Source organism: Vombatus ursinus, unplaced genomic scaffold (assembly GCF_900497805.2).
Source record: "Vombatus ursinus unplaced genomic scaffold, bare-nosed wombat genome assembly UNPS02014799.1, whole genome shotgun sequence".
Taxonomy (NCBI): Eukaryota; Metazoa; Chordata; class Mammalia; order Diprotodontia; family Vombatidae; genus Vombatus; species Vombatus ursinus.
In genome coordinates this window covers 3,457,146-3,470,469 of record NW_020954577.1, presented here as the reverse complement: position 1 = coordinate 3,470,469, position 13,324 = coordinate 3,457,146, and the positions used below count along the sequence as shown (strand labels likewise).

The window sequence follows — 13,324 nt, the reverse complement described above, 5'->3', positions numbered from 1 at the left end:
TTTTAGATTTTCACTTCAACTTATGTAGAGAGGTGAGTGGGATAAAATAAAAAACATAATCCAGGTAGATCGTTTTGTTGATTTTGACTTAAGATGGAGACAGCAATAAAAGGAAGTGGGAGAGCCAAGGTGTCTATCACATTGGCTAGAAGTTCTTTGGACATTATTGTTATCTAGTTCTTCTGGAGTGCTTCAGATATGATTCAGATATAAAAATGTCTTGGCAATATTTGAAATACTTTGAGAGAATTTAGCAAGAGATTCTTGCTTTTTAAAATTAAGAACAGGAAACAAATTACTTGATTTCAACAAAAACAATTCATTTAAGGATGTGTCCCGAGACCAAGAGAGACATTGAGGTCATAGAAAGGAGGATCCAATTGAGTTCTGTTTGCTCCCATGTAGGCATCATTTAATGGAAGCTGTATTTGGCCAGTAGAAGGAGCTGTCCAAAGATGGAGTGCTGGAGGCCAGGTGTTCTCTAGTCTTGACTTTTGAACAGAAGCTGAAGGATCACTGTCAGGCATATGGTAGGAGGGGGAGGCATGCTTCAGGACCATCACATTATTTCACCTCGTCAGGCTTCAGTTTCTTCAATCCATAAAATGAAATGAGGTGGTTAAATTAGCTGATATCTAAGGTCCCTTTCTGGCTCTGATGGTCTTTGAGTCTGAGATGACCCTTGAGGGTACAATCCAATTCTGAATTTCTGTGATAAGTAGGATATCTGCTTATTGTATTGGAAAGCTAGCCGAAGTAAGGGAAAGGATGAACAGCCTGTTTGCTTAATGTGTGTCTAGGCGGTCACATTGGGTGGGCCTCTGGGAAAGCCGGGAGAAATGGACAGTAATCTCACAGGACAAGAAAACATGGATGCTTTGGGAATCTGCATTCTTAGAGGGAGTACCAACAAGGATGAAGCATCCAAAGTAAAAGAATAAAGCTATTCAGAGACTTTTGTGTACTAAGAGCTGTGTTAGGAATTAGAAATATAAAGAAGTCCCTCCCTTCGAGAAGCTTGTTTTCCATTGAGGGAAACAGCAAATGCTAGGGTTAATGGGTGTTGGGGTTGGGGTCTAAGGTGTGGGGCACCAAGAAAGGCCTCATGTTACTTAAAGCCAAGGATGCACTGGAGACGGTCCCAGGCATCAGAGACAGGCTGTGCAGAAGACACCAAGGGCTGCATGAAGAGTGTGCAGGTTTGACTGAGACGTAGATTTGATCAAGGGAAGCAGCAGTGTGCCCAGAAAGAGGGGACCTGGAGCCAGACAGAGGAGTTATTTCAGAGGTAGCAGGAGAGTGGCAGGGGCAGACCTATGCTGGGAAAGTCAAGGATGTTATTCCAGTGGTCCAGGTGATAGGTGATCTAAAAGCGGCCATAGACGTGAAAGAGGGGGCCAGGTGTAGGCTGTAGAATTGACAATTGGATGTGGATGTGGGAGGTGGGAGGAAATGAAGATTTAAGGATGACTCATGTTATAAACCTGGGAGACTCAAATGATGGTGGTAACCTGGAAAGGGCCTCTGGGGTATGTGGTTCACAATGTTCAGCCAGCAGTCAGTGATGCTGGATTGGTCCTCAGGAGAATGACAAGGGCTTGACTAGATAGACCTGGGAATCATTTGGGTAGGGAGATAATTAAACCCAGATGAGTTAATGAGATCACAGAAAGTTCATTGCCTCTTGTTTTCCCTGCTAAGACAGCAACGCAGCTCTCCTGCACCGCTGGGGGCCAGTGGCCCAGGGTCTTCTTCCTTACTTGCCCTTGACTCAGGCAGTCTCTGGCATGGGCACACACGTCTCAGCTTCTTTCTTTTCTTAGACTACTTCAGGAAGAGAGCACGCTCTCTTCTAATCAAAGAGAAGACTAAGGCTGATAAGGATTTTTTAAAAGTACTAGTGACACAGCAATATCAAGGGAAAGGAAGATTAGTTTTTGAAATTAGGTAGTAAAAGCCGGTTCCACTGATTTGGAAGTGTCTACAAATTCCTCTCAGAATCGCCATCAGAGTTTTCTGTCTGCCTCTCATCCATGACTAAGTAGGGGCACTCAAGATAAACGTCAAAAATGTTTCTATTTGTATTTTTCTGTTTCATTGTAAAAGTAACTATTGTTTCTTTTGTTTTTATTGCCGGTATATGTACAGCTTGTCAGTTAAATGATGGATTAAAACTTAGGTGGCTGTCGTGGCATCGCCGGGTGATAGAGGCCTTGTAGTCCTACCTCCGACACATGCTGGCTGGGTGACCTTGGGTACCTGGGCAAGTCCATCAACATCTCAGTCTGAGACTTAGGTTGAAGAGAAGGTGTCAGCCTGAGTTAGTCATGTGTATTTCCTTATTTGGAAGTTCTTCTGTCAATCAGAGATCCTGACCCCCCTTTTGTTTATATCATTGTGTGGCCAAGAGTGTGACTAACCGATGACATGATTTGTTAGGTTGAGAGTTATTGAAGTGATTCATGAAATGTTAACAATGTCAATAAAGATGATGCCCCACCTGAAGTCTAGGGGACATTGTGGTCTATGAAAAGATATGCCCACAACAGCTTAGGTTGAGGCTCGTTAAGACTCAGCCATCTTAGGACTTTGATAGCATCACCCTCCCACAATGCACCCTGCCTTGTAAAGTATGTTTCCTGAATTCCTTTTTTTCTTTCTTTCTCTAGAGGATGTGCTAAGTAAAGATGCTGGAGAATGTGCCATATGCCTGGAAGAGCTGCAGCAAGGAGACACGATCGCCCGGCTGCCCTGCCTGTGCATCTATCATAAAGGGTATGGGCCTTGTCACTAGGGATCCGATTGGCGCTGGCCTCCCAGCCTCTGAAATTGTGGAAAAGCCAAGACACTCAGCACAGTGTTGGAACTTTCCAAGACAATTATTTCATGTTAAAATTTTAGAGCATCATCATTTACCACATAGACATGATGTGTGTTTTATCTTGAAATGGCTGTCAGGGTTTTACCTGGTGTTTCTATCACAGGAGTTCCAAAATCAAGTTCTTCCCCTCGATACCCAGTTGTCCGTCTCTCCAGCTGTGCCAGCTGTGCACACGGGGATTCCACTGGCTTCACCACCTTGCAGTTCTTCCTTCACTATAGTTCTCCTTTCTGCTTTGTACTTCTCACTCTCATTGCCACCGTCCTAATCCCGGCTCTCATCTCATGCCAGGATCCCCTCCAGATGATTCTTCTCTCCCTTGCCCCTTGGATGGAGCCTGCCGGGTGGATCTCCCTAAGAAAAGATGTTGTGTGTAACATTGCCTCACTAGCACTTGAATGCCTTTTTACCCAGCAGAATTCGATTTCGGCCCCATCACAGGCCGCCTCCACTTAGAATTTTTTCCTCACTGCTGTCATCTGTAGCCTCTGCTTTTCTGGAGTCTGCTCAAATGCACCCTGACTTCAGGAAGCTCCATTGATTATTCCCATCAGCATTAATTTTGCCCTTCACTGAACCTCTATCCATCATTGTCTAGGCCAGGGGTGGGGAACCTGCGGCCTCGAGGTCACATGGCCCTCTAGGTCCTCAAGTGCAGCCTTCTGAGTGAGTCCAAGTGTTACAGAACAAATATTTTTATTAAGGTGATTTGTTCTTTGAAGTTTGGATTCGGTCAAAGGGCCACACCGGAGGACCTAGAAGGCCATGTATGGCCTCGAGGCCATAGGTTCCCCACCTCTGGTCTGGGCAGAGATGCCTGTAGTAATACCTTGTGCTGTACCTGCTTATCTAATCACTTCTTCCCCACATTTTCTTGGAGGCAGGGTCTGCCTTGCTCTTTTTCCCCAGTGCTAACTCTCACATAGCCGTTGAATTATGCTAAGTACTGACAGGCATATGAAACACCAGGAAAATGGGGTGTACCCTTGGACACCCTTGGACAGTGAGATGAATGAGGACGAAATTTTCAGGTTTGGAAAGCCCCTCAGAGGCTGTGGAGTCCAGCCCATCCTCATCTAAGAATTCCCTTTGCTCTTGGCCTTCCTGGCTGTCCTGGTCACCCAGCCTCCTCACATTTGCTTTCTTGGCTGCCTGTCCCACTATGGGCTCATCACATGTACAGGCCACAAACACCGCAAGGTCCTTTACTGGTCAGTTTCTCATCTCATGAAGCGATTTCTTTGAATCCTTGTTTTGGATACAGTTGTCCTAGTAAGTTGAATCCTAGAGATCTGACTGTTTTCCACCCTGTTATGTGTCTGCCTCGGCTTTGTCATCTGCGTGCCGTGGGCACCTTCACCTTCCTGATTCTGACGAGGGGCAGGCAGGGTTACTCTGCGGAGGAGTCAGAGCAGAGTTTACCTTCCGAGAGGGGGACACTTCACCTATGAGGGCCTCATTTTCTGAATTCCATCACTTCCAAGGTCTTCTGACTCTCGATCGAACATCCTATGCCAAGCCGAACACCATCCCTGAATCTCCTTCAGTGCCACCAGCCAGCCCTTAATGGCTGCACTTACCATCTAGCATTGGAATCCTTACCCCTCCCCCAACCTTGTGTCGTTGTCTACCTTGCATTGCTTCCACTTTTCCATCAGATTTTGTCAAATGCTCTGCTAAAATCTAGGTAAATTATATCTACTGCATTCCCTGCTTTTATTTACAGTATTGAAGACCCTCCCTTTTTTTCTCCCCGCAAAGAATGAGAAGTTAGATTAAGCTGGTATGACTAGTTCTTTGCCTATTCGAAGTATAACTGTTTATAGTTCTAAGGGGTCTATCCACGTGGTTGAGTCTCAGAACCTGGACTAATCATTCCTCATCAAGTATCCTACCCAAATTTTATAAGCAAATTCTCTATACCTATTCTGTCTTCATTTAAGTTTTGGGTTTTGGTTTTGTTTTGTTTTTTTCCACTTGATGACACTACTATCAGTATAGCATATGTACATTTGAGATCTTCCTTCAGGTTATCAGGGATCCACTAATCTGTACTCTTTGGGTTCAGTTATTTCCCATCTTTCATCTGGCATGTTCTGATTGGGGGAGTGGGGGCGGGGGGAGTGGCAGGACATGATCTGCCTAACGATTCCCTTAGTCAGAGGCATCTACTTTTTAATAACCAAAACTGATTTCCAAAAATGGTCATCTTTTTACTAAAATAAAATTCTTCATGAAAATCTTTCCTGTTACATTGCTTAAAGGAATAGTAACATATGGTGTCGTCTACCCACAGAGAGAAATATAGATGTATTTGACATAAACTTGTGATGAAAACGTTGATACACCTTTCTACTAAATTATAGTCATGTTTAAAAGAAAAATATTTTTGAATATTGGCCAGTTTAAATGCATGAGTTCTCATTTATTCTATTTTGTTTTTTTCTTTCTCCAGCTGCATAGACGAATGGTTTGAAGTCAATAGGTCTTGCCCTGAGCACCCTTCAGATTAAGCGTCTGGTTCCTGTTTTGTACGTAATTCTTTTTCTATCTGCCCTATTTTAAAAATAAGCTGTAATAGAATTTTCCATTTTAATTTAATGTCAGTTGTCCAGTAATTTCCTTTTTATGTGATTAAAAAAATCTCTGCTTCTCAATTATCCACATCTTTGACACCTTATAAAACCTGAACCAGCTGCTTCTGTCCTCTTGTCCTGTACACTTCTGACCCACAGAAAGACAATGTGACTAACTAAGCAGTAAAATTGTCCGCCTCTGCTGCTGCCATGTCATTAGGCCGGATTTTATGTTGAATCTGCTTTCATTCTGCACAGACCCTCCAGGCGCGTCTTGTGTTTTGGCTCTTCTCCTCAGTAAACATTGCATTGGTTGAGACTTTGTGGCTCTTGCCCCTTCTTGATCCTGTGAGAAAGTTAAATTGGGCTTTTAGATTGAGGAATGCCTTCGGTGCTCTGGCAGTCTGCATGGTGTCTTCTGAAAGGCACTGCTGGCTTGCGGTACAGCACAGAGTCCCCTTCCAAGGGAGCAGTGTGAAGGCCTCTTGGCTGCCGAAGGTGACAGGAGGTAGAGAGCCAAGGCATTCTGATTCTTCACCTGGAGCCCAGTTTTAACATTTGGAGAACCTTTTTATTTCAACATAAATCTCACATTCTGTGTTAGGCATTCCCAAACAGTATTCTGATGAGGGACTCTGGTCTGCACCAGGCTGGCCAGGGCCACAGAAAAGTGAAGAAGCCTGTTTAAAGGCTGAAGATTTAGTACAGAGCTACCGCAGGGAGCTAGATACTGGGTCAACTCCAGTCTTGAGGGTCAGTTTCCTCATCTATAAAACGAGAAAATTGGACTAGAAGAGCACCGTGTGCTTTCCAGCTCTTCAAAGGCCTGGCAATGTCCAAGTCCATTCTAGCTCTGTGCCTCTGCTCTGTTTAATATCTGGCCACCCACCATTGCTTGGCTTTGAATCTGAAATGGAGTTAATGGAGTTGATTTTCAAAGAAGATGCCTCTGTGAGCCCACCAGCAGCAGGTTAGAATACTGATTGAGGCTGTACCAGGTATTTTCATAGCAATAACTCACCATCCAGCAGACTACCAATGAGTTGGCACTGAGTGGCTCTGTGCAGAGAGCTGCAGATGGGGAAGGGAGGAAGCCTGCTGATTACCGAAAGCTTACCACATTGACAAAAGAGCACAAAAGGAAGGCGGGAAAGTCTCATATCTTTTTATTTAATGCAACTTGCTTATGGGTAGAATAAGGTGGGAAGAACATTAAATTTATTAACTGTTTAAAATTTTCTTTTTCTAAACTTTCTCCAGCAACTGAACTTTTTTTAAACTTTCTTCTTAATCTTTTTTTCCCTTAATCACCTGCTATGTTCGAGATAACCTGTCCCTCACTTACAGAAGGAAGTTACACAGCTACAGTTGTCCACTCCCACCACCCACTGTCCTGAGCAGTTCTATACAATACCAGGCTTGGTTAGTGGTGGAAAAGCAAGCCTCAGAAACTATTCTTTGTATATTCAGTAAAATACCGACTTTATCTGAAATTCTGGAGATAGGAAAGCAAAATGCTAGCAGAGGACACAGGTGGCAGGGGAGGAGTCCTGTGGTCTTGATGTGTGTGACTGTCAGGGACTACTGTAAATTAAGCACATTTGGGTTGTTTGTTAAACAGGTTTTCTTATGTCTTTTCAAGATGTTTGGAAAACGTCATATGAGGACCTGTCTCTGGGAACAAACATGTGCAGCCGGAAACCATGAGTTCTATGGGACTGGATCACAACAGAGATGGACTATTAGAGGGATGAGGTGTACGTGAGAGAGGACGTTCCTCAGCAGAACTCGGTGCACAGACATGCACAGAAAAGGCTGCGCCGCACCGCAGGGATCTGGAAAATGCTGCACATCCCCCCGGCGTGTCATCGTCATTTACCCATAGTTCCTGTTGGTAACATTTTGTACTCAGACGCCAAAGTTAGCGAATTTCATAGTGGATTTACTTCTCAAGTTCCCTCGAGCTGTGAATGGATTTGGGGGTTTGGGGTTTTTCTCTTTTCCTCCCAACTTGGAAGGTTTTGCATTCTCAGATTCTAGAGTAAAGATGACCTCACGCTCCCTTCTTGTGGATTGACACCTCACCAACCAAACTAGGGGATGGAGCAGCAGTAAAGTCTTTTTCTCTGAATGCAGACTGTGATCTCAAGTTCTTCCAGACATCCGGAAGTGACAAGCAGAATGCTGCCCAAAGAGTCCAGTGGAGTCCGGGACCGATTCCCGCAGACCTGCTCAATCTGCATGGCCCCTTCCTAGCTGGGGAGAAACCCCTGCCTGGCAGTGTGGCAGCAGCCCCACGCAGCTATGCAACTTCCTAAGGAAGGACCAGTTTTAAGTGCTGCCGGCAATGGGAATTTCTTTTAACGGGTATTTTTGTTTTTTCAGGTAATTCTTTTTCTGTACTTTCATCTCCGGGCTGCCTCTCCAAGTGGGGGCAAAATATGAAAACTTAAGAAAATAACTGCTGAAGTGGGGAGAAAAGTTTTCCAAGTTCCTAAAATTAAGTTTGGATGAAGCTCAGAATAATTTGCGGAACATTTTATATAGATTTTTAAAAAAAAAAATCAGAATTTAATTTGCATGGCAGATTCATAGCAATTTGCATCTTTCATTTTCCAGATAATCTGGAGATTAGCATTTGATAATTTTTTAAACAAGTATGGAGATTTTGTTAATTTATAATTTATTAATGTATGTTACTGTGCTGCATATGTGTTAATTTACAGAGGCTTTTAAACAGTCCTGTAGGGGAAATGTACTGAGGAAATTATGTGAATAAATAAATAATAGTTCCCACAAAACATATCTGAATGATTTAAACTTGGAGGAGAAGTCAGGGCTATGTAAGTGAATGTCTTTTTATATCAATACAAGTAGTTTCTGCATTTTCAACATAAAGGGAAAATGTTATCAGTAAAGATTCTGCAGTGTAGTTGATGGCTCTCAGAAGGAAGCTGTCCTGGGCTGATTTCTGAGCAAATGAATTCTTTCCTTTTCTTCTTTGTTGCTTCCTGGGCTCTCAATGTCCCGTGTTCTCCCCCTCCCCCTTGTTCTCCCTCTCACGCCCCTCCTGTTCCCTGTTAAGAAAGGCAAGAACAGGAGCCACGGCCACCACCGCCAGCACACCCACCCAGGCCCCACCCCTATCATGGCTTGCTGGGAGAGCCTAGACTTAGATAACATTTTCCCTGAGACTCTGCTGTGAAATGCCTTGTGTGATGCTGCACATGATCAGAGAATCCAAAATCACTCGTGTAACAACTGACCACACGGTGTCCTGGTGCTTCTGAACCAACTAAGGAAAAGATGCTTCCCTCACACTTTGGCTCTCATCATTAAATCTCAGTCAGATCTACTTGGTTGTTGTTAATTTTGTAAATTGTTCCCTCCATAAAATAACAGCGTTTAGAATGTGAATGATGTGTTCCTTTAGCCCTATTAATATCCCGCTGTGGGCAGAATTATTTGGGTTCCTTGCGGGAAATGCCAGTGATTCGAGCTGGGGTGGCTTAGTGGCCATGTTCTCCTAGAGGCTTATTTTTTCAATGTGATTGTTTCTTTTTCGTTTTACTTTGATAGCAGGTGTCAAACCCACATTGGCCCGAGTGTGCTCTTTGACTGTGTGCGCACCGTGAAATAAGTCGCACACTCAGGACTCCTACTGTCCTGAGTCTCCTTACCTCCATTAGCCTTGCTCCTCCAGAACCGAAGTGCCCAGCTCTGCTGGGGCAGAACCACATTCAGTTATCTTTGGGAGAGGTTTACCAAATTAAAAATACAATGTAACTTAGACAATGTTAATTTGTGGTTTTCTAAGTCAATTATGGAGCCAGCAGGGATTCGTTTCTGTTGGAGTTTGGCACCACTTATCTAGGGCAGTCTCTATTGAAATCTGTTGAGAACCAGCCTGTAAAACAAAACCAAACTAGAAACTACTATTTTTACTTTAAATTTAGATTTCCATCCTTCATCACTTGACTTCCCAAAATATTAATGTGCAGGTATTTTTTAAAATGACTCACATCTAAACTGTTCAGAATTTTAATTCCAAATAGCTAAAACCCTGAGAAACATCCCAGGGAAATATGCTTGAAATCTGTGGTGCCAGGGCAGGAAATCTTGTATCTTAGAGAACTAGCTTTCTCCCTACCTGCCCTGCTGGCTAAATGGAAAGAGAGCTGAAAGCCCGAATGAGCAAAAGTCTCACCCTCTCCTCTTTGTAGGGGAAGGTCACACATGGGAAAACGATATGTTCAGATTTCTGTGCTACCGTTGGTCCGAAGTGTGTTGATTGCCAATTTTTACCACACACACCCCCTCCCCAATATTTTTGCTGGGCCTATCTCGTGCCTAAATATATAAGAAAAAGTAAATCTTTCTAATACTCAGGTTTTGCCATTAAATGAGCTATTTGCCAGAAGAGTAAATAGAATGTACTCTAATGGGCGTGTTTTTAAAATCTGGGCACAAGCTTGAGCATAGATTGTGTTTTACAAAAAGCAAATTCATTTGAAATAGCAAAGTGTCGCCTATTTAGTTTCCTGTGATAGCTCAAACAAGATCAAACAGAGGCTGCCGGTGTTATTAATAGGAGGCCTTGGGCTAAAACGTGGAGAACCATTGGGGCCCTCTCCCCAGTGCAGACTGTCCAGCTACATTTGAGTTCCTTCAGTGAAAACACCACTTTCCTTTTCACAATGTTTCTAAAATTGGTGATGGGAACATTTCAAACCAATCAAAGTTCACAAATTCTGTAAATGTAGGGTAGACACAGGTTTGGGGAAAGCACGTTGTAAATCTTAGTGCTTTATGAACGTGAATGACTTCTTACTGTTTTCTAAAAGACTAAATTCCAAATAAACATCATCTGCACTTACTGCCTACCAACCAGGTAGTGTGGATTTTGTCCCAACGAGCTTGAGTGTAAAGCAAAGCTGTATTGTAAACTCTCTGGGCTGTCAGATGGATTAACCGAATTTTACTGCTCATTGGCGTCCCCGCTAGAGCGACATTTTTAAGTCCAACTTTTACATCTAAGTAAAATAAGCAAACGCTAAGAGTAAATCCAAACAAATGGCGGTGGTGTGAGTTGGGCCTGCTGGGTCTCAACCCCATCTTGGAGTTCAGTCTAAGACTTTGAAATAAGAAGCCTTTCATGTGACAAGGATTGGAAGGCTTGTGCACCCGGCTACAGGCAAATTCTGAGGTTTCCACCTTTCCAGTCAAGGAGGAAGGTCAGGCACCAGACCCTATGCCCCCTTTCCTGTAGTGTGTGACTACTGACTTATGTTTTGCTCTGTGAATAACGTTGGTTGATTTTGGGGTTGTTGGTTTTTCCCCCTTAATTTTCCTTCCTACCCAGATAGGTTACTGCTTGCTAGTTTTTTGGGAGGGGATTGCAATCCAAATCTCTCTTTGCTGTGGGCTTTGCCTGGTAACATTAGGTCAGTTTGCTTTGCTTACACACAACAATCGCCAGCTTGAAGTTCTGAGCGAGCATCCTTACTCGGAATGCTGCCTAGCCACGTGGTCTATATTTGAAACAAAGAATGACTGTATTTGTTAGGACATGATTCCTCTCCCTAACCAGCTTAGATTACTAATAGCTTCTAGCACTGAAGGCAATCAGGTGCATTAATCTTTGGTTTGGTCATCGGGAATAAGTACGTTAATGCTCTAAAGCCATCTGACCTCAACCAGTAGCCATCACAATAGGTCTCTGCTTGTATACAGGAGAGGATTCCAGAAATGAGGGACCAGGTGGCATCTGTGAGCTGAAACCCTGGCCAGCAGACTTTGCTGGTAACGTCTACTGGCTCTGCCTGGGCTGCAGGGCGGCCCTCAGATCTCTGGCATGCATGCATAGGCCATGATGGACTTTGACTACAGAAGGAACTAACCCCCTCTGGCCTGGTAACCTGCTGGTGTTGCTTTTTAACTGTTGAGACTCTCAGATCTTCCCTCCTAGTTTCTGATCTGAGGATATATTGCTAAGGTGCTATGCTAATGGTTTGTGTTGAGGAAATTAGGCACCTCCTTCACATCTGGTCTGATTAGCAGTCTAAAATGAAGTTTTATGAATCATGGCAGCCATTATAATATATGTTGTATTAGGCCCTTATTACCAATAAACCTTCATCAAATATCTCCTGGGTCTTGTTGCAACCATGCCAGGCCCTTAGGGTGAGGCTCTGAACTTGGACAGAGTTGCATGATGCTAACTTATATTGGGTTTAGGAGAATAAATCCCACTTTCTTCAGAGATAACTTGCTGTGGGTGTCATAGTTTTGAAAATAAAGGAAATGTGTGACCGCAACTTGGCTAACTTCTGTTGCTGATTTTCCCCACCATGTCCTTATAGTTCCTCCTAATTTACCACTAGAGTAATACTGTTAAGTGAGCATAAGCTTGCAATCATAAAAAGTAGAAAATTAAGTAGAAACAACTTGTTATAACTTCGGTTCAAACTGAAATAGGACATCCACTTTAGGTGTTTGAATACATTATTCTTTCAGCTGATTTTGCCAAAGTGTCAAAATATTTTAAGGGAGAAAAAGGAGAGAAGAAGACTTTCGAGGGAATGTATTTTTAACTGTCCCTAAATTGTGTTCCAATACAGCATTAACACAGAACTGAGGAAAGAATTGGGACACTGAGCCCTTAGCGTTAATGTTACGTGGTAACACGTGTATCTGATTTTGCACACTTACCCAAACAAATGTACTGACAAGTATTAGATGAAACTGTAATCGCTTATGAAACGATTGTCATTTTAGTGGTGATGAATAATAGGTCTTCCCTCATTACCTTAAATTTAAACAAAAATGTAATGTTTGAATTGTTGAACGTAGTGCCTGTTTCTAGATTTTGTAACTGAAAGGATGATTGGAAAGCTTAAGATTGTTGAGATTTTTGACGGTCTGCCAGTACACAATCATGAATATTTTTTGATATAGGTTTTATGTTTAATAACATTCCATTATGTAATGAAAATGTAATAAATCTTTTGAAGCACAATTTGCCATGAAAGGTCTATTGAGTTCTCTAGACTCCTTACTCATGAAGATTGGGTTAGCTCATTTTCCTTTTCATTGGAATGGTCTTTGTTTAATGATGAGGATTTCCAATTGAATTTGTTCAATGTAATCGAACTTTACATAGTGCACAGTGATCTGGGGGAGGAATCAGGAGTTCTGGGTTCTAGTTGCAGCTCTGTAGCTAAATCTGACTGCATGACCTTGAGCAGATCACCTCTTTTTGTTAATTGCACCTACGTGCCAGGCACTGAGCTAAGCACTTTACAAATATTGCCTGATTTGATCCTCACAATGACCCTGGAAAGTAGCCATTGTTATCATCCCCATTTTACAGTTGAGGAAACCAAGGCAAACAGGTTAAGTGACTTGTCCAGGGTCAACACAGCTTGTAAGCATAACTTCTGAAGACACAAAAACAGTGCCAGTGAAGAGGAAGATGTGGGGAGTTGTCAGAGACTGATGTGAAGCCAGTATGTATTAAAGAGGGAAGCAAGGGTAGATCATGGGAGCATGGGTGGCAGTTATTTAAGAATGAGAAAACAAGGACACAAATCAGGTTTTAAAAAAGTACATTGATGAAAAGAAGCTCAAAGAAGTAAGACCACTGTGTGCTGTTAAGTGATGGACAAATGAGAGAATTCTGGAATGAGGAGGTAACAGATGATAGGAAAGAGGCATGTAGCATTCAATCAAAGATGACCATTTGTCAAGGTTTGCTATAGAGGGGATTCTTGTTCCTATGTGGGTTGGACCAAGAGAGCCTCTGAGATCCCTTCCAGCTTCCAGAGTTCCTGTGATAATTCTAGTATGTGCTTTCATGAAAATGTAG

At 42.9% G+C, this 13,324-nt stretch overlaps 1 protein-coding gene across 1 annotated transcript in view; it reads left to right on the top strand.

Moving 5' to 3' along the window:
- The window catches only part of LOC114050544 (E3 ubiquitin-protein ligase ZNRF2-like), a 58,702-nt gene extending 46,928 nt beyond the window's left edge, over positions 1-11,774 (top strand). Inside the window, exons 6-8 of the mRNA XM_027872324.1 lie at positions 2,670-2,775; positions 5,337-5,412; positions 7,100-11,774. Coding sequence (XP_027728125.1) covers positions 2,670-2,775; positions 5,337-5,394 — 164 coding nt within the window. The 3' untranslated portion in view covers positions 5,395-5,412; positions 7,100-11,774. The remainder of the gene's footprint in view (positions 1-2,669; positions 2,776-5,336; positions 5,413-7,099) is intronic.
- Positions 11,775-13,324: the final 1,550 nt, after the last annotated feature.